The 24687-nt window shown below is 31.1% G+C and overlaps 4 protein-coding genes across 6 annotated transcripts; 2 read left to right on the top strand and 2 right to left on the bottom strand.

The window, feature by feature from the left end:
- Window positions 1-428: 428 nt before the first annotated feature.
- On the bottom strand, window positions 429-7131 carry hex-3 (beta-N-acetylhexosaminidase). The gene is made up of 5 exons (NM_066989.6): window positions 6963-7131; window positions 5574-6203; window positions 4224-4637; window positions 3273-3623; window positions 429-2326 (listed from the first exon to the last, which is right to left on the bottom strand). The coding sequence occupies exons 1-5, from the start codon at window positions 7098-7100 to the stop codon at window positions 2084-2086; spliced, it is 1776 nt and encodes a 591-aa protein (NP_499390.3). The 5' UTR covers window positions 7101-7131; the 3' UTR covers window positions 429-2083.
- A 258-nt stretch (window positions 7132-7389) lies between these two features.
- Window positions 7390-8739, top strand: fbxb-85 (F-box domain-containing protein). The gene is made up of 2 exons (NM_066988.3): window positions 7390-7762; window positions 7825-8739. The coding sequence occupies exons 1-2, from the start codon at window positions 7686-7688 to the stop codon at window positions 8606-8608; spliced, it is 861 nt and encodes a 286-aa protein (NP_499389.1). The 5' UTR covers window positions 7390-7685; the 3' UTR covers window positions 8609-8739.
- A 2593-nt stretch (window positions 8740-11332) lies between these two features.
- pde-12 (Endonuclease/exonuclease/phosphatase domain-containing protein) lies at window positions 11333-16348 on the top strand. Its single transcript, NM_066987.5, has 7 exons — window positions 11333-11528; window positions 11585-11800; window positions 11855-12366; window positions 13017-13118; window positions 13792-14464; window positions 15436-15610; window positions 16183-16348. The coding sequence occupies exons 1-7, from the start codon at window positions 11442-11444 to the stop codon at window positions 16302-16304; spliced, it is 1887 nt and encodes a 628-aa protein (NP_499388.1). The 5' UTR covers window positions 11333-11441; the 3' UTR covers window positions 16305-16348.
- Window positions 16349-16901: 553 nt separating this feature from the next.
- On the bottom strand, window positions 16902-23417 carry sbsp-1 (SMB domain-containing protein; the record flags this gene model as incomplete). Of its 3 annotated transcripts, none has more annotated exons than NM_066986.6 (8): window positions 16902-17462; window positions 18175-18295; window positions 18342-18536; window positions 18746-18930; window positions 19819-20087; window positions 20579-20737; window positions 21221-21339; window positions 23354-23417. In NM_066986.6, the coding sequence occupies 7 exons, from the start codon at window positions 21326-21328 to the stop codon at window positions 17177-17179; spliced, it is 1323 nt and encodes a 440-aa protein (NP_499387.1). The 3 variants fall into 3 exon arrangements, with proteins under 3 accessions (NP_499387.1, NP_001317877.1, NP_001317878.1); NM_001330967.3 differs by having other exon boundaries at window positions 19852-20087; NM_001330968.3 differs by lacking the exons at window positions 19819-20087; window positions 20579-20737; window positions 21221-21339; window positions 23354-23417 and having other exon boundaries at window positions 17177-17462; window positions 18746-18908.
- Between the last annotated feature and the right edge of the window lie 1270 nt (window positions 23418-24687).

The following is a 24687-nucleotide window of genomic DNA, read 5'->3' as shown; positions in this document are numbered from 1 at the left end:
AGAAAAATCGAAATTTTTCCAACAAAATAAAAACCAAATTTCAAACGTTTTCGAATTTCTCTGAAAATTTTTTTTTTTCAATTTCTTCAGTAAATTCCAAATGAAAAAACGTCCTATTTTCACTTTTTTTCGCTTTTTTTTAAAAAAAATTCGCAATTTTTCAACAAAAAAAAATTGAATTTTTAAATTTTTTCGAATTTCTCTGAAAAATTGTTTTTTTTTCAATTTATTTCAGTAAATTCCAAATAAAAAAGAAACTTTTTTGTTTTTTTTCCGAAAACAATACACAATTTTTCATTTAAATTCGAAAAGTTTGATTTTTATTTTGCAAAATCCAATCCACTAATATTCAAATTTTTCAGTTTAAAAAAATTTGAAAAAACTTTTTTTTTAATCTAAAAAATCCACAATTTTTCAATTTTTTCCAAAATTTCAAAAACTTAAATTTATTCATTTTAAAGTATGAAACAGGAACAAACACGAGAAAATATATAAATTTTGTGTTAAAAGTTCGAGATTTCCCATAGGGAACAAGAAGAAGAGAGGGAAGAGAAGGGAGCAGAGCGGTGGTGGTGGGATATAATGGGACGAAGAACTGCCGGGGAGAAGAAGCCTGGAGCTTCTGCTGTGGACACCAATACAACTGAGACATTCTCTGCTTCTCTGATATCTCTCCATCTCTCACTCACTGCTCGACTTTGGGAGAAGCAGGAGAGGTACACACCGGAAATGAGAGAGAGACAAAGAGCCCGCAGCTCCTGTTGCTCCATTTTATTTAAATTAAAGGTGGAGTTAGGGATGGACGGCAATTCGGCAAATTACCGATTTGCCGGAAATTTTCAATTCTGGCAAATTGCCGGTTTACCGGAAAATTTAATTTTCGGAAAATTGCCGATTTGCCGGAAATTTTTCAATTCTTGCAAATTGCCGATTTGGCGGAAATTTGAATTATCGGCAAATTGCAATTTGCCGGAAACTTTCAATTCCGGCAATTCGTCGGTTTGCCGGAAACTTTAAATTCTGACAAGTTACCAATTTGCCGGAAATTTTCAATTCTGACAAATTGCCGATTTGTCGGAAATTTTAATTTTCGGAAAATTGCCGGTTTGCTAACTTGCAGGAAATTTTCAATTTCGGCAAGTTGCCGTTTGCCGAACATCAATTTGCCGGAATTTTTAGAGGGATTGTTATAAGACGGAAACACTTAAAACTGTGCTTTTTTTCCAAAAAAAAATGTGCAAAACACAATTTGCCGAAAATTTCCGGCAAATTCGGCAAATTGCCGGTTTGCCGGAATCTTTCAATTCCGGCAATTTGCCGATTTTAATGCGTTTTTTAAATTATTAGTTAGTTTTCTGTTTACTATAATTTTGGAAAAAACATCCAATTCTAAATAATTTCTTTTTCGAAAATGCGAATTTTCAGTTAAAAAATCTAGAAAAAATCCAGAAAAAATCCTAGCGAAACAGCTATTCTCCCCACAAAAATCCAAAAAAAATATCCCAAAAATTTCCCAAAACCGCAACACTCTAAATCTCGCCTACTTACAATAAAACTAGTATTTTTTAAAAAACAAGAAAAAAGCACCAAAAATGGATGAAAAACCCGGAAAACTCAAGGAGAAACGACAAATTATGAACAAAGAGAGAGAGACGGAGAAATTATAGTTTGTAGTCTATCTACATTAGTGGCGAGAGCGGCAAAAAATATCCCGCTTAAATTATGCTTAAAATTGGAAAAAATTGAAATAAAAAATCAATATTTTAGATGAGAAAAATGTTACGTAAAACGTGCCAAAATGTGCAAAAATAACCAAAAAAATCATGAAGCCATTTTATGGGCGGAGTCCAACAAGCCACGCCCCTAAATTCAAAATTTTTATGTTTTTTTTCAAAATTTCCCGAATCGGGAGCTCTTTTAAATTCTGAAAAATTAAAAAAAACTTTTTGTCGGACGGGGCTTAACACGCCCATTTAATGGCAAATTTCAAAATAAAATTAAAACCATGATTTTTGAGGGATTTTAGCACATTTTAAGCACAATTAAAATGCTAATAAATTTTTTGGAAAAATGCGCAATTCGTCTATGTACAAGTTTTTTCGCTTTTCGCCGATTCAATAAACGGTCGTTTCGGGAATGTTTGTGACGTTGAAACTTTGCGAATTGTCTCACGTTTCCTATTGAACCATTCAAGATCTTCGCCTAAATATGTGAATATGAACTCATCGACAGTGTCCTTGAAAAAGATTCTCTCCATTTCGAAGCGGAGATCGTCGGCTAATTGTTCCAGTGGAGTAGCGTGCATTTCGATCATATTCTCGATTTTCTGCAAAAAAAATTATTTAAATTATTTGGATATTTCAGTGGATTTCTAAAAAGACTTTTTCGAAATTTCAGGAAAAATCATTACTAGAAATAATGATTTTTTTTTTCAAAAATGTGACTTTTTCGCTTATAAAAATTTTTTTCTGTAAAAAGTTTTGAATTTTTTACTCTTTTTGTTTAGGATTCAAAAAAAATTTTTTTAATAATTAAATTATGAAAGATTTTCTCGTAAAATTTGAATTTTTCATAGCTATTTTGACAAAATTAAAAATTTATGAAAATATTTTTTTCTCAATTTCAAAAAAGCTGGATTTAGAATTTTCAAAATTCCATAAGAACCCTTTACCAAATTTTTTTTTCAATTAAAAAATTTAATCCAAAGGACGAAAAAATATTGAAATAATTTTTTTTTGAAATTTTCTTTTAAAAAATGTTTTTTTTTAGTTTTCAGATTTCTTGAAAAATGAAAAAAAATCTTTAAAACATATTATACGAAAAAAAACATCTAAAAAAGGAAAAATAATTTTTTATCGATAATTGCATTTTCTGTATTTTTTTTCGGAAATCAAATTAATGAAATCAAATTATTGAAAAAAAAATATTTTTTCCAGTTTTCAGATTTCTTGTAGAATTTTTTTGTTGATTTGTCCAGTTTTCAAGAAAAACAAAATTTTTGAGAGCAAATTAAACATTTTTTTAAATTTTTTTTCGAAAAGTGGAACAATTGGAATTTCTTCAAAATGCTTTTTTAAATTTAAATTTGGTGAAGTTTTCGTACGAAATTTTAATTTTTCAATCAATTTTCAGAAAAAAAATCTAAAATAAATCAAATAAAAAAAATGCTCATCGAGAAATTTTTTTTTTTCAATTTTCACATTTTTAAAAAAAATTTCCAGTTTTCAAATCAAATTTCATTAATTTTTATACACCATATCTATAAAACTTACATCAATATACCAATGACTAGAAACGGAATAATCATCAGCAACTCTGGATAACCATCCATTAAGCTCATAATCATCCAGTCGATATGTTCTCAATTGCATTTGTTTTTGATACATTTCATTAATCAATTCATAGATTCGATTCCCCGGAAATTTGCATCCAGTGGCAGTAAATCCCAAATCAAGAGGTGGTGTACATTGTAAAAGTTCCGAAGTTACAGGATAATTTCCAGCAAGTGGACGTCCTTCAATCATTGTTTCCATACTCATTGCAAGTGTCGGAAGGGCTACGGGAATTGTTTCGGCAAGTACGGCGAAATGATCGTACCGGGACCAACCAGCCATTATTAGACCCTGCAATTTGAGAAGTTTTCGTTTTTTTTTTTCGATAATTCGATTTTCTAAAATTAGCTAAAATTAGCTATTTTTCCTAGAAAAACATCGAAAAAATCGAAAATTATTACTATTTGAAATGGTAACATAATTTTTTTAGGATTAGAAAACTATCATTTTTTACTTTTTTTTCCATTTTTTTCATCATTTTAAAGCCTAAGCGTGTAAAACTTTTACGGTTTTAAAATGTTTAACTAAATTTTCGATGTTGAAATTTATTTTGAAAAAAAAAATCAATATTTTAATATTTTCCATTCAAATCTGAAAATTTTAAACTAGTACTTTTCATTCTATAAAGAAATCCGGATTTTGAGAAAAAATTCAAATTTCATTTTAAAAAAAACGATGTTTAATATTTAATAAAAATCATAATTATTCTACTAATTCTGGAGAAATTATCTTATGCAATTTACAAATTTCGGTTCTCAAAAATTTCAAGTTTCAAAAAAAAAACTAAAATTTAATAAATATGTACTCAAAATTCGAAGAAAAATCATCCTAAACTCGTTTTTTAAGTCCAATTTCAATTTTAAAAATGAATTTTCCAACGATTTCTTATACCTCAACAACTTCAAAATCCTTATAAACCATTGTAAACTGCTTAATCCAAGATTCATGATTCTTCAAATAATGATTGGCATTCGTCGAATATCTCGCCGGTCCATCAGCTCCTTTCCATGCAGAACTTCCCCAAACATTTCGGAAATTCCGAAGAATCATCCATGTTGAACGGGGAAGGTAGATATCAAGATCTTCTGCATAATTCCATAAAACTGGTTGCAATAGCTCCGTGAGCTTATAATCTTCAATATCTGATTCCATTGCACTTGCCAACATATCATGCCACGCTAGAACTTGAGTTTCTGGATACTTTTCTTTTACGAAGCGTGCAGTTCGAGCAATATGCCAAAGCATTAGACGTTCACGGGTGAATTCTTTTTTTATTTGAGTGATGCTAGCATTGCAGATTCCGATCTGAAAAAAATTCAGGATTTTTTAATACATTTTTGTTTTCGAAAATCGAAAACATTTCCTAGAATTTTGTGGAAAATGTTTTTTCTTTTATTTTTAGTCTCAAATTTCAGAACTTTTATATTTACTCTATGATAAATTCAAAAAAAAAAAGTTTATTAGAATGTGATAAAAATTGAATCTTCGACTTTTCAGCTTTTCGATTTTTTTTTGAAAACATTTTGAAGAATTTGCATTAAAATTTTCAAATCTGTCCTTTTTTTTTAATTTTCAGAATAAATTTCATTGGATAAAAGATAAAATTATAATAAATTAAAGGTTTAATTTAATTTAATTTTTTTTAACTTTAATTTTGTTAAAGATGTTATTTTCTCCCATTTTAAGTCTTTTATAACAGCATTTTTATATTCAATTTATGATAAATTCAAAATTATTATTATTAGAAAAAAACTTCAAATTTTGGTTCTTTGTCTTTTTTTTAATCAGAAATTTTTTTAATGTGTTTCTTGCGATTTTTTGATTTTTCGAAAATATTTTCCAATTTTTTTGGGGAAAATTCAGATTTTATCTATATTTTTTTGTTTAAAGATTTAAATTTTAATTTTGTGAAAAATGTTATTTTCTCCCATTTTAAGCCTTTTAAAACAGCATTTTTATATTTAATTCATGATAAATTAAACAATATTATTATTTAAAAAAAGGTTTTCGATTTTTCATAAAAGCAAATTTTTTTGTTTTTTTTTTTGGTTATTTTTTCTTATTTTAGAAGAAATTAATATGCGAATTTTAGATTTTTCAGTTTTTTTCTGTAAAAATCGAAAAGTTTTTCAAGTTTTTTTCGGCGAAAATTTAGATTTTATCAATATTTTTTTGGAAATCTAACTCCTTTTGACGAAAAATAAAATTTTTAAAAAATCAAATTTTCCTTTCTCTCCCTACCTGAAAAGCCTCATCGGCTCCAATATGAAAATAGCTCATTCCATATTTTTTATGCACATTTGCAACTTCCTCAATCATTTCTTTAATCAATTCCCACGCATTTTCATCGGAAAAGCATATAACTTGAGGGAATCGTGTATCCTCTCTCAAATGAGCAAATTCTTCAAGTTTCAGTATCCATTCCAAGTGTCCCATTGTCTGAACAAGTGGGATAATTTGTAAATGATGCTTTTGGGCTTCTTGTAGAATGTGCTCAACGGTCTCCATAGAATAGGCATTTTTATTGATTGCTCCGCGGAGCCGGCCTTTAAATGGGAACATATCTTCCCATTCGAGAAGAATTCCTGTCGCTTGAATTCTATTGAAAAATGCGAAGAGTTCAGTGAAAAATTCTGGTTTATAGGGTGCTCCTTTCAAATCCAAATGAACAATTCGACGTTGTGGAATGAGATTTCCGTCTGGAGAGAGTTTCGGGTATTTTTCTCCGTTTATTTCTACATTTTCAGTTCTTGGTTTTGCAGTTGTGTGGTGGGGTTGACGAGACGGCTTTTTCGTGGTTTCTGCAGCTGCTGGCTCCTGAGCTTTTGGAGCTTGAAGTGGTGAATTTGGGTGGAGACGCGGATCCGAGGGCTGAAAATTTGCAAAATTACTGGTTTTCAGTGAAAAATTCCGGAAAAATCGGAAAAAAAATCATTGATTTTCAGGAAAACCTCAAAATTTCAATTTTTGTGTATTTTAATTTTTTAAATAAATTTTTTTGCCGGAATTTCAAGTATTCTATGGGTTTTCAATACATTTTCTGAACAAAACTTCTTTTTTTTTTGAATTTTTGCAATCGAAACTACGAAATTTGCAAAATCACTGGTTTTTAGTGAAAAATTCCGAAGAAATCGGAAGAATAATCATTAATTTTCATGAAAACCTCGAAATTTTAATTTTTATTTGCCTGAAAAGCCGAAAAATTGAATATTTCTGCTTTATTCTGTGTTTCACTTTTTTTATTTAAATTTTTTAGAAATTTCTACGATTTATTTTGCATTTTCCGATATTTTTTTTCTGAAAATTTCTAAAACTCCCCCGATTTTTTTAAAAATTTTTACATTTAAAACAACGATACGAGCATCCGAGCACTGAAAAATGTTTGAAATGTGGTTTTTAAGGGAAAAAATTCAGGAAAAAAACCTCGAAATTTCTATTTTTGCTTTTTTTTTTTTTGGTTTTGTTTCTGAAAGTCCCTGATTTTTTACGAAATTTCAAGTATTTTCTGAATTTTTACATTAAAAAATACGAGTTTATGTTAAAATTCGATGTTTTGTACATAATTTTGCAATTTTTTCTCTTGTTTTTCTTCGAATACTAAGTTTTATCGGTTTTCCAGCGATTTCTCACCTCTGGCACGAATCTCGCGTGAGTTGTCGTCGATTTGAACTGTGATGTGGCGAAAAGGAAGATTATTGTGACGATGCACAAATAAATGAGCCGAACCCATGCTGACCGCGAGCGGCGCCCGAAAAAACCTCGAAGCATGGCGACGTTTATTGCACTTGTGGCATAAAACCTGGAAAATGGTTGGTTTTATTGGGATTTATTGGTAATTTTAATGGAGAAAACTATTTTTCTTGCATTTTTCAAGTTAAAATCATCAAAAAAAATCAAATTTATCGCGAAATTCCGATGAATCGGGAAGAAAAACAAAAAACAAAAATAAATTGGCTTGCGCGTTTCTCGATGCGCCAGGCAACCACTGCTGACGCACTTGTCGCACACCTCACTGCGTACTCCTCTCGGATAAGCGAAAATTGCGAATATTTGAATAATAGTTTTCGAAAATTAATGTTTGCATCAAAGTTTTGAATGCGCTGATTTTTAGATTTTAAAGTGAATAAAATGTGGTTTTGTCAAGATTGTGTGAGATTAGAAGGAGTTTTTTTCAAAAAAAAAAACTCTCAAATTCACTTGTTTAATTTATTTATCAATTAATTTATCAATGCACCATATTCGCGTTGTTTTAAAGAACGCAGCGTTATATATATATATAACAAATCGATACTCGTTCATCAGTCACCAAGTTGTCCATTGCTCCATTGTCCAGTTGTCCTTATTACAACCAAAATGGCTGGTTTCCCTATTCTCCGACTACCTTCCAAACCGCTACGCTTATTATTTCAAACAATGGATGTGTATTATTTGTGAGTATTTAAATCGAATTATTTATTTGTGTTCTAACTTTTAATAACTTTTATTTTTCCAGAGTTTCCATATCTTTCAATTCAAAATTTGCTAAATCTATAGTTGAATCGTTGAATTTGAGAGCTAATAACATTATTTTAACAATGTCGACAATAATTTCCATAGACGTCCAACTCAATACACTTGAAAGCTTGTCCTTTAAAGTGTCGGAAATCGGTTTAAGAAAATTTCTAGACCATATCCTTGACATTTTCCATCAACAAAAAGTTTCTCAACTGACGATTAGTAGTTACGATTACCAATCCATCATTGAAGAATTCGATAGCTTAAATATCGAAACATTACACTTTACATCTCCTTACATGGACACTTTTCACGGAAACCTATTGAAGAGATGTTCATGGAATTTTGATGAATTGCTCCTAAGCTGTTTCTCCCCGAGAGTTCAAGATTTTCAAGCAGTCACCTGTTGTAACTTTAAAAACATTATGATAAAGCAAGACGAATCAATTAAATTGGAAGACTTACTAGTTTCAAATATTTCCGAAATACTTATGCATACACTATTACCCCTAACAGATATTTGCCTATTTTTGAAACACTGGATCAATGGATCAAATCAATGGCTGGAGATTTTGATTATGTATGCCCAAAACGGTTCAAATTTGGACGAGTTCACTACAATTGCCTTGAATGGAATTGATTATCAAAAACCACCAACTGATGGAAAATTGGACGATTTTGAAGTATTTAATATCCGACGAAAGGATGGGACTGCAGCGACTATTACATTATTCAATTCTCCTAGGTATCCTAAATATGTTAAACTAAATGTTTGTAGTTAGATTCTTTTATTTTCAACTTGTCTCATTGGTATTTAAAAAATAGGTCCCAGATTGGAAATGTTATTCACACATTCATTGTTATGGTTCACTTCGTTTTGCTTGTATTTGTGATAAAAAGTTGAATACTAAAACATTTGGTTGTGCTATAATATTTAATAATTGTTTATTTGTCACAAGAAATAGCTACACCGGAAGATAAAGAAAAAAAGTAAATAAAAAAGATGTGTGGACAAATAAGTAAAATGACCAATTGGACCAGCTATAGCCCGGGAGGTCAAGTTGGGGGGAAGAGGGTGTCAAATGGGATAGAGCCTAGGCGCGACGCAAATGCATTTGGAGTTAACAATTGAGGGAAACGTTTTGCTATTCGATTCCACAACGACAAGTTAACATGTAGAAAACATTTAGACGGGACACCACAGACAACAAGTAGATAGGGGTGACGAGTAGAGCGTGAAGCTCGAACGAACGATGATAAGGACGGGAAGTGATACTCGCTTGAAATAATTTTATGGAAGGTTCGGAGGATTTGAAGAACCCGTCTATGGTGGGTAGACAATAAATTAAATTCTGAAAGCCTACTACTGTATGACGAGTAAGATAAATTGCACCTTTGAAAGACACACTTTGAGAAAAACCGGAGGGGAGATTCGAGTTTTTTGGCAAGTTCGGTGGAGTTGGGCGGGAAGAGCTCGCAGGCATATTCGAGTACGGGGCGGATGTAAACATTGAACAGTTTAAAATAGAATTCGGGACTTTTAGAGCGGAATGAACGAAGGATTTGGCGACACTTAAGGAGGGCACTATTAGAAGTCTGATTAATATGATTTACAAATGATAATTTGGTATCGACAATGATTCCGAGATCTCTGATAGAATCACGCGGTTTAATTTCAACACTATTTACAAAGTATTTATGACGGGGGTTCTTTTTTCCAAAATGTAATACGGCAGTTTTGTGCTCAGCAAGATTTAGACGCCATTTTTTACACCAATCAGCGACAATATTGATGCTTGTTTGGATAGAGGTGGGGTCCGATCCGAGTAATTTTAGATCGTCGGCAAAGGCTGTAACATGGACATCAGGGGGGAACAAATCAGTCATTAATATACAAAAGAAAGAAAATATAATAAGTCATTAATATACAAAAGAAAGAGGAATGGTCCAGTTACACTACCTTGGGGGACACCAGACATGACATTGAAAGAGTTGTCCGAGATAAAATGATCAATTTTGATTTTCGATGAACGGTTACTGAGGAACGAGCTGATCCACTCACAGCATCCTGAATCGAGCCCAACATTCAGAAGTTTGAGAAGAAGCAAGTTGTGGGGAACACTATCGAATGCTTTTTTGAAATCGAAATATATAGTATCCACATACTTGCTCTTGTCAAGGAGGACTTTCTGAATTTTGGACGTCGATTCGAGAACTGCCAGAGTGCATGAGCGCGCAGGCAGGAAACCGAATTGTTTGGAAGAGAGGAGTGGAGATAATTTCTGCTTGAGAGCATCAAGTACAACTCGTTCAAATAGTCTAGACAATGGATGAGTAAGTGTAATCGGGCGATAGTTACCCGGATTAGTTGTGGACCCTTTTTTGTGTAATGGGACAATGATGGAAGTCTTCCAGGGGGTCGGGAAGAAGGAGCTGGAGAATGACTCGGAAAAGATTATGGACAAGGGGACGGTTAGAGAATCACTACACTTTTTTATGATAAAGAAATTGATATTGTCGGTAGAAAACCCAATTTTGGCTTTAAGAACTTTGATATGCCTGTGGATGTTGAACGGCGAGAAATCGAGGGATAATTTAGAGGGCTTGGGTGCCGGAAGAGCTGGGAAGGGTGGGCAAGGCGCTGTGAATGACAGAGCAAAGTTATGAATAAACTCATCTGCAATGCGCACTGGGTCAGACACTGTTTCATTATTGATGTCAAGATTGATAGGTTGAGGTCGGGGGGTGATTCTTTTTTTTACAAGCTGAAATACACTGCGGGAGTCAGTGGCGTGAATGGCTTGGTCTTCCTCATGAGCAAGTCTTCGTTTGATAGATTTGAGCTCTTTACGCATTTTTCTTCTGACTGATATGGTATTCGAGCACGCGCGACGCGCAAGCCTGTAAATGGATTTGTGAGAGGTGGATTTCGGACGAAGTGGTTTGGCAATAGGGGTGTAAAGAACAATTAATTCGTTGAAAATGCGGGAGAAATATAACTTTCTAAAAAAGTGGCAGTAATTTCCACTTTTTTACTGTAAATAATACATACATTATTTACAGTAAAAAAGTGAAATGTCTTAGGGTGCGTCCATAGTCTGCGGAAAACGGGAATTTCCCGCGTGCGGAAGCGTCCATAGTCTGCGGAAAAACCGGAGTTCCTCTCTTTTTTTCCTCAAAATTCAAAAAAGTAGGCGTGGCCAACCAATCAGCTGTTGCTTCTTGTTTTCCCATTGCTCAGCTTAAAATTTTACAGCCCCTAATTGGTTGAACACGCCCACTATTTTGAAATTGACCAATAACAAAGCGAGAAACTCCTTGTTTTTTTCCGCAGACTATGGACGCTTCCGCAGGCTGGAATTTCCCGTTTTCCGCAGACTATGGACGCACCATTAAAAATTCAATGTTGAATTTTGCCGGAAATATTATAAATAATGCCATTTTGAATATTATGCTTGCGCGTTTCTTGATGCGCCAAGTAACGTCTGCTGGCGCATACTCCGTGCCTTTCCTGCGTACTCCTCTCGGACAAGCAACAATATTGTGATTTATTTCAAAACCGAGATTTTTTTGTGTCAAACTCCGCCTTATTCATGAGATTTTTGTTAAATTCACATGTTAAAACATCTAACAGACTTCTTTAAGTCAGTATTCATCCGAAAAGCTCCCCAACAACCGCTTTCTTGGAAGGATATTCTAAAGGTAAATTTTAAAAATTTGCTTTCTATTCAAAAAGTTGTTTATTTATTTATTTTCAGGACGAACAAGCTTTGATCACACCTTTAAAAAGAAGACGAACAATGTTACTGCCGTCAAATCGAATCTTTCTCTGGAAAACCGAGGCGCCAGTGCAAAAAAAGAAAATCCAAACCGGATTGAATTTTATGTTCCAGTTTAATCACGGAGAGGAGCATTTTGTGATAAAGACTCAGCGAGCTTTTGAGCAGAAGCTGGTAGATGAAGCTTTGCCCAAGGTGAGGGAAATCTATCAAATTATTTAAATTTAAAAATGAAGCAAATTATTCCAGATTTCAGCGCTAATGAGGAAAAAGTCAAGGACCGAGGCTTCTGAGGAGGATATTTCGATGCAATTAGCCGCGGAATTTGAAAATTTCAAGGATATAAATTTAAAAACGACTCTAGAATTTGCTGATGATAAAAGGATCTCAAAATTATTGGTTAATGGCTCCGAATTTGAAGTAATTCGCAACGGAATTCCAATTTCTACAGTATCAATTACTCTTACACCGATCGTCGGCCAATTCTGTATGCCTACAATTGCCTACAATATCAAAGGAACTCGTGTACAGCTACATTGGTTCGTCAAGGATCAAAAAGAGACTGGAAAATCGGAAAAATTAGGTCCAACTCAGAAGGATAACGATTCTCTGAAACTGGCGTTCGAGGACGAGGCAGCTCGAACTTTTAAGCTGCATGGATACAGTTTTAGGCATTCTGGGCCATATTTCCAGCCTGATGAGAAGGATGTTAGCCGGCTGGTCGCAGTCGTTGTGGAGTCTGGAAAAGATCATCCAGCCTAGTAAGGAGGCGGCGAAATGCTTAAAATTAGCTATAAAATTGTAGAAAAATATGTCTCTTAACACAAAAAAAATTTTGTTGAAAAACTAAGAAAAAAAATATCCTTTAAAAAATTCAGAAATAATAAATAATTAATATCCGATATAGAATAATTTTCGTTTTCGGAAAATAAAATTCGAAAAAAAAAACCAAAATTCACCATTAATTTGTCAAAGAAAATTCCAATTTCAATAATAAATATTGAACATTTTTTTTTAAGCTCTGGGTTTTTTTTTTTGAAATCAAAAATATTAAATGTTGAATTATCAGATAAAAAGAGCCAATTTTAATGAGAAAAAGTAAAAATTTAAAAAATTATGAAAAAAAAGAAAATTTTTCTCGAAAGCTAGGGAAATTATAATAAAAAATATCTTTTAGAAAAATAATTTTCAAAAATCAATTAAACTACAAAACGTTTTGTGATTTTCTAGAGATTAAATAAAAAAGAATACTAATTTTAATGAGAAAAATTGCCAATTTTTGAAAAACCAAAACACTTCTTTGAAATTAAAATTTAAAAAATCGAAAAAATTTTGAAGTTGATTTTAAGTTTTATGAAAAACAAAAAATGAAAAAAAAAAACATTTTAAATATATAAAAGAAATTATTCAGCGCTGCAATAAGTTCGAGACCGATTTCCCAGCTCCACGATGAGGTTATTACTGACGAGCAGGTCAAATGGTGCGAGGAAATCTCATTGGAAGATGATTCGACGTTCGTTTTAATTTTCTGAATTATCCAAAAATTTACACAAAAAAAAAAGATTTCATTCATGAAAAAAGTGAAAAAAAATACAAAAATAAAAAAAAATTTCGATTTTTATATTAAAAAAACTGAAAGCCTTTTTTTTTAATTCTTCCTAGAATAATTTTCGGTTTTGGAGCAAAAAACAAGTTTTTTGCGATTTTTTTAAATTTCTGTAGAAACACTGCAGGACCACTCAGCGATTTGCTCCGCCTTTTTTTCAACCAATCAGACGACGTGGGCGGAGTTCTTTTCTGAATTTTAACTGTATTTTAGTTTTTTTTTTAAAGTTTCTTAAAAATTAGGGACAAACCAAAAATTGAAATTAAAAAAACCTTTTTTCCAAAAAAAAAAACGATTTCTAAAATTAAAAATTTAAAGTTTAATTTTTTTTTCAAAAAGTTAAAATTTTCAATAAAAACAAATCCAAAATTACCGATCGCTTCTCGTAATCGCTAAAAACTAAAGCGTTTGTTTAAAAAAATGGAAAATTTCAGATTTTCTAAAAAAAAACATGTGAAAATCTAGAACAATTAAAAAACATTTCAAAATCGTAATACACAAAAAAATTCGAAAAAAGAAACGATTATTTTATTTTAGAATTTAAATAGAATTCTTTTTAAAAAATTCCAAATTATTACAGAATTCGAATAATGTCGTATAACATTCTGGCTGACCTCTACCTAAACCTCACACTCCCACAAGAACAACTATTCTTCAATTATTGCCAAAAATCGAGCCAACGAATTATCTACCGAACACCAATATTCCTGAAACAGCTGCATGATTTCATTCATAGTGCCCGGTGCTCTCTGATATTCCTTCAAGAAGTTGATCTCAGTCGTCATGAGAATTTCATTGTGCCATTTTTAAATACGATCAGTTATTCTAGTGAAATCGCGAAAAAAGTTGGAACAGTTTCCGAAGGAGTTGCTATTATTTTCGATAGTCAGAGGTTTCAAGTGATCTCTTCAAAGTGTTACGGAGTTGCCGAGCTAGCTAGTGGAGATATTCTAGGGATCCTTGAGACATCAGAAGAATCGAAAGAACGATTTTCAACTCGTCCCACAGTTTTGCAAATTGTGGTTCTAAAAGATTCCAGAACCGGGAAACTTCTAGTCTGCGGCAATACACATTTACACCATAATCCTATAGATGAACACGTGAAAGTGCTACAAGCATTGACTTGTACACGGAAACTTTTGGAAATTTACGAGGAAACTAGAGAATTGAATAAAGGAATTGAGGTTCTTGTCTTATTTGGAGGAGATTTCAATAGTACACCCAATGGAGCTGTGTTTAATTTGATGAGCATGGTGAATATATTTTTTTTGATTTCAAGGAAATTGAAAAAATAAATAAAAAATTATTCTAGTGTTTCCAAGTTTCCAAAAAAAGTTAAATTTTTCAAACAAAAATTCCAAAATTATCGCTAAAAAACTAGAGCGGTTGTTTTTTTTTATTTGAAAATTTCAGATGTTCTTTAAAAAATAGGTGAAAAATAAATATTTACAAAAAATCGAATTTTTTATTATTTTCAAAAATACTAATCACAAAAATAAAATGTGTATTCCAAAAAGTTTTTCAGAATTTTTGTAAAAAATCGACAAACTTCTGGAATTTTGAATAATTTCCAGAGTTTTTCAGCAAAAAGTGAATGAAAATTCAATATTTTTAAAGTTTTGAATTTCCAAAAAAAACACCAAAATTTGGTAAAAAAAATTTTTAGTTTTTCAAACAAAAATTCCAAAATTACCGCTTTAAATTTGAAAATTTCAGATTTAAAAAAAAAATAGGTGATAAATCGAAAAATTCAAAAAAAAAAAAATGAATTTTTAAATATTTTTGAAAATTTACTTTTTCTAAATTTTTTCAAAAAAAAAAACGATAAATTTCTGGAATTTTGATAATTTCCATTTTCCAAAGATTTTAATAAAAAAATTGTTTTTTCGATTTTTTTCATATATTTAGAAAATAATAATAAATATGTATTTCCACAAAAAAAATGCTAATTTCTCCGAAAAAAATGAAAATTCGAAATTTGTAAATTATTAAAATTCCAAAAAAAAAATTCTAAATCAAAGTTTAATTTTTTTAATTTTTTTAATCGTCGAAAAAAGAGCAATTTTTGAATTTCAGTTGAAATTTTTTTTCTCTTAATTTTCAAAATGAAACCAATTTTTTCCAAGAATAAATCCAAAATTTTCTGTCAAAATAATTATTGCAATTACTAAAAAAAAGTTTTTTAAAAAAGTGTTTTTTTTTTCTTAAAAACACTAGTTTCCAGGGTAATCTCCCAAAAGAAGACGCCGTGTGGAATTGCGACTCAAAAATTACTCCACAGGATATAAAAATCGATAAGAAAATGGATTGTCTCACTGGAACACCAGAATATACAAATTACACGGCAAGTAGCCAAAAGGATGGATTTGTCGGATGTTTGGATTATATTTGGGGAGTTGGTAAGCATTTAGATTTTTTTTGGAAATTGCCAAAAAAATTGCTGAAAAAATTGAAAAAAATTTCAGGCATTTTCCGAAATTCGAATTTTTTAAAACTCAAAAATAAATAAAAATCTAGAATTTTAACTAAATTTAGGTTTTTCTTTTATTTTGGAAAAAATCAAATTTACAGTTTCAATAAAATTTTAGATTTTAATTTAAAAAAAAAACTTTCAAATATGAATTAAAAATAAATTAAATTCACTGAAAAACTGGACATTTTCGTAGTTCAAAAATTTGAAAAAAAAATTCAGAAATTTTTAAAAATTTTTTTCGCTAGAATAAAAATTGCAATTATTCTGGAAAAAATTTTTAAAAAATTTTAACTTTTTTTTTCAATTTTTGACCTAAATTTGAGTAAAAATTAAATTTACCAAAAAATCAGGCTGTTAAAAAAATTTGATTTGAAAAATGCGGTTTAATATTTTAAAAAATTCAAAAATGGAAAAATTCAAATTTTTTAAAATTATTTTCTTCGATTTTCGGAGAAATCGAATTGCTAAAAAAATTTTAAAAATTTGTATATTCTTCAGGAGCCACTTCAATCCGCCACTGTCCACTTCCAAGCCACGAAAAAGTGATAAAATACACAGCACTGCCGTCTCCAATCTCACCTTCCGATCATTTGCCAATTATTTGTGATATTAAAATTTAAATCTATTATATTTATAGGAATTAAAATGAAAATTACTATTCATTCCACCGATTTATCAACATTGAAGGCAATATTTGGGTCGTCAAAAAGAAAAAAAAATAAAGGAATACATTTGAAGATCTTGGGGCAAATTGAGAGAGAAAGTTGGAGAAAGTTTGAAAAATTGAAGAAAATTGACAAAAAAAATTATGCAAGACAATTGAGGCAGGAAAGACCAAAAAGGCACTGGATGCTATTACATAGGCGCAGAAAAAAACCAAATTTTTTTGAAATCAGAATGCAAACGCGCCCTACGGCCAGTTTTTGGAGCCAAAATCAAAATTTCAAACGTTTTTAATTGTTTTTTTGCCGAAATTAATAATGGGGCATAAAAATCAAAATCCTTTAAAACTGGCGAATTTAATTGAAAATTTGAATTGACGGTTTTACCGCCAAATACCTGTGGTTTGCGGTGGAGCGCGTTTTCACCTCGACCTCAAAAAGTGATTTTTCTGCGTCCCTATAATATTACGGGAACATGAAATTGTAAAAATGCGTATTTCGCAACATAATTTGACGCGCAAAATACAACTATATATCGTAGCGAAAACTACAGTACTTCTTTAAATGACTACTGTAGCGCTTGTGTCGATTTACGGGGTCGATTTTTGAAATGAATTAATTTATCGATAGAATATTAAAATTAAGCAAAAAAATGAGAAAATACTAATCAAGCCCGTAAATCGAGCCTGTAACGCTACAGTAGTCATTAAAAGATAAGTTTTCGCTACGAGATATGTTGCGCGTCAAATATGTTGCGCAACGCATTCTCAGAATTTTATGTTCCCGTAATACTAGAACATTTGAAAAACCGGGCATGCAATCGCGCTCTACTAGACTAACAGGAACGGATGATCCTTTGGATATTCAATCTGGCACTGACAATTCTCGGTTCGATTTATTCGTGTCCAAATTCCGTTACAAGATTGAGGACCGATGAGCTTCCAGAATCCCTGATCTCCGTCCTCCAAATCTGACGCACACCGCCCGTTATTTCGGTGATACGTGGCTTCTGGTTGACACTCGGCGCACATTACACTTCCTTCTGAAAGCCCCTTGTTTAAGAGACGAGAGACGCAGTTGCGGTTGACCCAGTCAATTGTGTAGTGTACGCAGTAGCTGGAAATTAGAATGAATCTGAGAATTTTTCAATTTTCTCGGAAAAAAAGTCGAAAAATAATTGTTTTGGTTAAGTTTTTCAATATAACGTGTTTTTTAAAGCACGTGGTGTCAGGCTGTCTCATTGCGGTTTGATCTACAAAAATGCGGGAATTTTTCGCCCAGGAAAATACGACGTAAGCACCAGGGGTGTGCGGCATATCTCTTTTTCCAATATTTGCCGAGCACGGCAAATTTGCCGTGCTTAACTAACTTCAAAAAATTTGATATTTTTTGATGTTTTTTGGAGCACCAAAACTACTAAATTTTTAGTACACATCTGGTTTCAGAATAAGTTCCGTGTAGTGTGTTTGCTTAAACATTAAAATAACTCAATATTGTGTCATTTTACAAATTTTTTTGGGGAAAAATCAATTGTATGGGTCAAAATTGTATTGTCAAATTTTTGATGTGTGCGGCAAATTTCAAAATTTGCCGAGCTCGGCAAATTTGTAGCACACCCCTGGTAAGCACACTCTTAACCATGAAAAATAAGTTGAAAAGTCTGCGTCTCTTCTCCCGCATTTTTCGAAGATCAAACCAAAATGGGACACTTTGACACCACGTGTTAATGTCGATAACATTTTCAAATTTTCCAAAAATCAATAAATTTTCTTATAAATGGAACCCAAAAAAAGTGTAAAACGAGAAATTACAAAAAGATCAATCTTACTACGTGGCTTTTTTCATCTTTTCCGCCACATTTGGTAGATCCCAGTAGATATTGTTCCGCCTAATTTTGCTACGTGTCTTATTGTGCCTGTAGTCCAAAATCAATGCCACAGTCGTTATATCTAAACGAATATTGATTTTTCAAAGTCGATTTTCGCAAAATTTTACCGTCAAGCGCAGATTTTTTGGGTCGGCATTCGACAAAGCAAGTTCGCATTTCTTTTAAGGGTTCACAGGCGGCACCGCCACGTTCTGCGTGTTGGATGACGTGGCGTAGGCGTTTTTGGGTGCCTATACCGCAGGTTCCGTTGTCCGCAGTGCATTGTGTCCAGCTGTCCCAATCGGTTAGAACACAGTCTCTTGCTGGAAGTTATCGGTTTGGTAGAAAACATCTTATATGAAAATTATTGATTTTTCTAATAAATTTAATGAAATTATTGATTTCTAAGAATAGTTTTTATCAGAAAAATATCACTGAAAAAAGTAAATTTTAACGAAATTATCGATTTTTTAGAATCATTTTAATTCCCTGGTTTAACTAATTTCGTGCCAAGACCCTGAAATTTCCTTACGTGGGCACACGAACGTGTAATCCGAGCAACAATCTCCCAGTGTGACACAGTGCTCATCACAATAGCATTCACTGATAGAACTTTCCAAATAATACAGATTATTCGCTGGTTGCACACGATTTTCTTCGTACAAAAGAGGAGTCGAGGTGACTTTCAATGGCATAAACTTGGATAAAAGAGAGTACCTGAAAAATTTGAGTTGGATGTGGAATGCTAGGTGGCCGTGAAAAAATATATCTCGGTCACCAATAGATTTTCGCGGTCATGTGTTACTTTTTAGTTAAAAATTGTATTTTTACTTCACTCGGACTTTTCAAAATGACAGTGGACAATGACAATGTTAGCAAAAAAAATTGAAAAAAAAAATCACTTCAACCGACAAATTTCATACCTTCTGATGTCGGAAAATGCATCTAGGATTTTTTTAAAAGTAAAAATTCAAATTTATCGCCAATTTTTTTGAAAAATTGAAATTTGAATTTCCAGTCAATATTTATTTATTATTAACAATATTATTTTTTAAAAATTAATTGAACCCAAGCTAAAATTATTTAAAAATTAAAACTTCAATATCAATTCAAAATTACTTTAAAGTTAGTTCCTCTTGCCCAAAACCTAGAATTTTAGCTCAAAATTTGAATCTCCCGCCAAATATTTTTTAACTCAAAAAAATTTCAATTTCGTATCTAATGTATAAAAAATTTCAGAATTGATTTTCCAGGTGAAAATAGTTTGAAAAATTATATGAAAGTATTCCCCAATATTATTTTGAAAAGAAAATACATTTTGTTTGTAAGCTAAAGTAAGCTTTATTAGAAAATTAGAAATTTGAATTTCCCGCCAAAATTCCTTTTTTAAATGAAAAATTCGATTTTGGCGCAAATAATTTGAAATTTTAAATGTTAATTTCTAGCCAAAATTATATTCAAAAAATTATTTTCAAATTTAGAAGATCTCGCTCATAATGGCGCCAACCTTCAAAACTGCGCGCCCGCTTTGCAACAAATGGGCGTGACCTGTATTTCAAAAATAACACGCAAAAATTGTTAGAAACAAAGAAATGAAAAGCAAACCGTATTAGAAGATGCCTAGGCTTCTCGCTATACCGCGTGATTTCTTCCGGCGGTGTTCGCTGATCCCGTTTCAATCCGAAAATCAAAGTTTTCAGCCGAGGGGCCGGTGTTGTCAATGGAATTTCTTGGGTTTCTACGTCTTCCGGCTCTCCGTCTCCACTTCCAAGACCATATCTCTCGTAAACTTTATCAGCTCCAGATCCATCCATTTCTATAATATCTGGTAGCACGAGTTTCCCGATTCTTTCATCGCTTTCTTCATCGAAAACCTGGAAATTAAATTATTTTTCCATATTTTAGTGGGGGGGGGGGGGGGATTTAAAAAAATCACACAGAAATTCTGAAAAATTGAGAAACACATTTTATTTATTTTTTTCAAAAATAATTTTTAAAAATTAGAAACCTTTACTGCAACAAATTCAAACATTGAGAAATAAAATGTTCAATTTAAACTCGTAAAATTGGTTTAGAAAATCAATAATTTAAAAAAAATTACATTTTTCTGAGAAAAATAATAAATTTTAAGTATTTGGAAAATCCAAAAAACCCAATTTTACAATATTTCCTGGAATTTCTAAAAAATTCTGAAAAAATTTTATAAATCAATTTCTTGTTGATTTTTTTCTCAGATTTTTTAAAGCATTCTATCCTAATTTTTTTTGACTAGATTATACGTAAAATCTTTTTTAAAAATAGAAAAACAACTTTTTGAAATTGCCAAAAAAATATATATATATTATCAAATACCCTTGCAACTTACATCAGGAAAAATGAGATCGTATCCATCTCCAGATGATTCATAATGCGGTGTATAGTACTCTTTTTCTGTTCTTACAGTTGGTCTCTGATGAAATGTCTGTGCTTCTTCATTATGTATTGTGCTAACGGTTGGAAGATGCGCTATTCCGTCGTCTACACCCTGGAATTTAAATCGTTGTAAATATTTCTTTTTCCAAATTTTTCAAAAAATCAATATCTTTCAATTGAAAGATGTTAATTTTTGAAAAATGTTTTTAACAGTTTGGCTCATCCACCATTAAAACAATTAAATTAAAAATTGCATAATTTCTTTTCATTACGAATTTTATAAAAGAAATAATAAACTTCACTAATTTTGAAAAGTTGAAGGAAATGAAGAAAATACAGATTTAATTCATAAATTTTTTCAATACGCCAAAATTTGAAATAGTGTTACTTTATTTAATTTTTAATTAACATGTTATTTTAGAAAAACGCATGATGATTCCGAACTATCAGAAAAATTTTGCAATTAAAAAAAAACAATTTTTTTAAAAAATTTTTAATTTTAATTTGAACATTTTCTGAGTATGTTAAATACCTTTTATAAAATTTCCCCAAAATCGACAATTTATTTTTAAAAAAATTTCACTGAAAATCTAACCTTGCATGTATTGTTCCTTCCCGCACAGCACAACCGTCTCTGATAACATCCAGCGTGGCAAGTGTAGGGTATGGAAAAAACAAGTGACACAAATAGGAAGTGGCGCATCACCAGAGCATCTGAAATTTTTATTTTAAAGGAAAAAAAGTAAAATAATTTAGAACAGGTATTTCGAGTGAAATATTCACTATAGCAATTTCAAAAATGCCTATATTGGAAATTCAAAAAATTATAAAAATTCAAATTTATAAGAAAAAAGTAATTTTAGGAAAAAAACTGATTTAGGACAGGCATTTCAAGTGAAATAATAATTTTAGAAGTTTTAGAAAAAACATGTTTTTAATTTAGAAAGTTTACAGGGTTGAGTGGAAAACTTATATATTAAAAATTAAATATAATAGAAAAAATACCTATTTTTAATTGGAAATTCAAAAATACTGGCTTGAAAAATAGCTTTTGAGTGAAAGCCTATTTAAAAGCGAAAATTTCAAAATAAAAAAGTATTTCGAACATATTGAATTAAAAAAATATATATCAACGCTGCATTAAAAAAAAATAGAAATTTAATGCGATGTGATAGATCTATTGAACCGAATAATTCAACCTAGTGATTTTCCTGAAAAAAAAACTTCAAAATAACAGGAAAATGCTACATTTATCAAAGTTTTCGCGTAAAAACTGGAATCCGATTAAAACGGTGTTCTTCATCATAAATTAATAAGCTTAAAACAACTGTCTGACATGAAATGGGAGTGGTGGCTGAATTGTCAGGCGTTTCTTTGGAAATTGATGAGTAAGTGGAAATTGGTTTTATATATAAAGTTCGAGAAAATAATATTGAAACTCAAAAGAAAAATTTCCTTTCAAAAATTTTAAAACACACTTTAAAATATGCCAAATTTAATTTTAAATTTTGCACCGTTTCCCTAAAATCAAAATTTTTCGAATCAAGTCAAGTCCTCTTGAAAATTTGTTTATAAATTAATTTATAAACTATATATCTTCTAAGCATTTCATCCCAAAGTGTATCAAACTAGCCATCTGGATATTGTATACAGCCCCTCGGGAAAATAGAAAAGTTGCCGGAGATTTTGGAAACCTAGACGTTATTCAAGTAGAAAAAAATTGAAAATTTTTTTTTTTTCATTTGGCCTGTAACTCTAAAACTAAGATAATTTAAATATAGGTTGTCAACTGAAAAAAATTAAAATTAAGTTTTGAGTATTTCTTAGGTTCACAATTAAAGGTATTTTTGTTAAGAACATCGCACCTTAATTGGTTATTGAGATATTCCAAATTCATGCCCAAAATTGAAAAAATCATGATTTTCCGAATTTTTGTATCTCCGACAAACCTACGAAAAATTGGAAATTAAATTTTCATACAGAAATTTTGCAGAAAAATATTACTAAAAAAGTACAAGAAAATGCAAAGTTTCCTGCAAAACTGTCACTTCCATATCTAACGGGAGGCCATAAACGGTAGAAATGCGGGGTATAATTACTGCCATTTTGCTTATATTTTTCCTCTGATAAGTCACTGATATTTAACGACCGCCCGCCCGACCGCCCGGGAAAATAGGTAAAAAGTTGGAATTTTTGGAAGATTGGGGTATTCAGGGGAAAAGCTTTGAAGCGTGAGAAGCGGGTATTTGCATGAAAAAGGAAAAATGGTTGGGGTGGCGGGGGTGGAGGCGTTTATGGTTTTTACCTTTCCGGGGAACTTGGAATATTTTCCCTTATGATGACTTTAGGGGAAGGCTAGGTGAAATGGGATTATGGAAGGAAACTGACAACGAAAATAGCTCGGGAAATTCAAATTTTCTGAGATACAATTTTGCGAAAATTCAAAATTGTGGAGAAAATGGTATCTGGAAACTTTTTCAAATTTTCCGAGTAAAAAATTAGAGTAAAATTTAAATTTGCAGAGAACAATTTTTGGCGGAAAATTTAAATTTTCTCAGAAAGAACTGGAGGAAAACTCAAACTTTCTGAGATAAAATTTGGACAAAATTTGAAATTGCTGAGAAAAATTCTACCAGGAAATTTAAATTTTCTGAATAATTTCTTTTGCGGGAAATTCAGATTTTATGTAAAATATTTTGACTTGACACACAAATTTATTTTGACTTACACAACTTCTCAGCTCTTCACCCCAAAAAATAATATAGTTAATCCACCAATTAAATGTCACTAATAGCTCACTTTAGCTCCACTTTGACCCCTAACTTCTCCGCCTACGGGTACTTTTTATTTGATAAGAAGCGCCGCTTTGATTCGTTGCTTGGTTTCTCTGCGTCTCTTCATCTCGCGTACTCTCTCGCGGACTTAGTATATTTTATAGAACAGTTGTTTTAGCTTTAGTCATGATATAAAAACATCTGAAAAAAAATAAATAGGAATGTTAATTGGTTGAGAAATTACGAAAATAATGGAACTTTTTTAAAAATCTGTGAATTTTTTACAACAACTGCTGTGCAGAAGTTTTGGAATTTTTTTGAATTTTTCAAAAAGTGTTTAGAACTAAAACTTATTAAATAGCCAGAATGGGAAATTTATTTCTAAAAAATCAATGTTTTCTGAATTTTAGTTTGGCAAAAAATACATAAATTTTTGACATTTCTTATGCTAGTTAGGAAAATCTGAAAATCTTTTGAAGTTTTGAGAAAAATATAATTCTCAGAAAAAATTTGAATATCCTGTGAAAATTTTCCAAAAAATAACATTTTCAGAACTGAAAATTTTAAATTTATTTTAAAAAAATTGTCAAGTTTTTCGAAATATTAAGCGCAATTACAAATTTTAAATGTATTATTCAAGTCCAAAAAAATTTCACAAAAATAAAAAAATGTTCGGTTTTCAAAATTTTAAAAACTAAAAATAAAACTTTTCTGAAATTTGTCAAAAGATTATCTGAAAAAAACCAAACTTTCGGAATCTATTTGTGTTCTTTTTTCCGGGGGCAGAACGCCTTTTGTTGATTTGTTGTTGTAGTTGTAACCAAAAAAAAAGAAATTTTCGAAGAAAAACTTATATTTGTTGTTTGCATTCTTCTCTCTCCTCCGCTTTTTTCCAGAGATAAATTTTATTTTGAGGGCATAGCTTGTGAAAAATTTGATTTCCAATAGTTTGTCAGTTACCAATTTTTTGATAGCTGACAGAATTTTTGTGATATCTTTATTTCTAAAATTGGTAACTGACGAAACTATTGGAAATCAAATTGATAAATTTAAATGTTCAAGCTAAATGAGGAAAATTTCTTTAAAAAAATAATTTTTGTGCAAATAAAATTCCAAACATCTCGAAAAAAAGCCAGATTAAAATAATTAGAAAATCAGAAAACGGACCCAATAAAGTATAGGAAAAAGGAGGCCTGGTGGGTATTTCAGATAAGAATCTATTTCAGTTACGTAATAATACTAATGTTATCCTTCACTCATAAATAGTCAAGATCTAGTACATTATCAG

This window comes from Caenorhabditis elegans, chromosome III (genome assembly GCF_000002985.6).
Source record: "Caenorhabditis elegans chromosome III".
In the NCBI taxonomy this organism is placed as follows: Eukaryota; Metazoa; Nematoda; class Chromadorea; order Rhabditida; family Rhabditidae; genus Caenorhabditis; species Caenorhabditis elegans.
Note: the sequence above shows the minus strand (reverse complement) of the source record. Positions and strands in the feature narration are given on the sequence as shown.

Coding starts and splice junctions, on each gene's coding strand:
- hex-3 (NM_066989.6), bottom strand. CDS start 7,100: ATGCTTCGAGGTTTTTTCGGGCGCCGCTCGCGGTCAGCATGGGTTCGG. Junction 4,638..5,573: donor GAGCCGATGAGGCTTTTCAG/GTAGGGAGAGAA, acceptor AATTTTTTTCAG/ATCGGAATCTGCAATGCTAG. Junction 3,624..4,223: donor AGGATTTTGAAGTTGTTGAG/GTATAAGAAATC, acceptor CTCAAATTGCAG/GGTCTAATAATGGCTGGTTG.
- fbxb-85 (NM_066988.3), top strand. CDS start 7,686: ATGGCTGGTTTCCCTATTCTCCGACTACCTTCCAAACCGCTACGCTTA. Junction 7,763..7,824: donor ACAATGGATGTGTATTATTT/GTGAGTATTTAA, acceptor TTATTTTTCCAG/AGTTTCCATATCTTTCAATT.
- pde-12 (NM_066987.5), top strand. CDS start 11,442: ATGTTAAAACATCTAACAGACTTCTTTAAGTCAGTATTCATCCGAAAA. Junction 12,367..13,016: donor GGAAAAGATCATCCAGCCTA/GTAAGGAGGCGG, acceptor GAAATTATTCAG/CGCTGCAATAAGTTCGAGAC. Junction 15,611..16,182: donor GGATTATATTTGGGGAGTTG/GTAAGCATTTAG, acceptor TATATTCTTCAG/GAGCCACTTCAATCCGCCAC.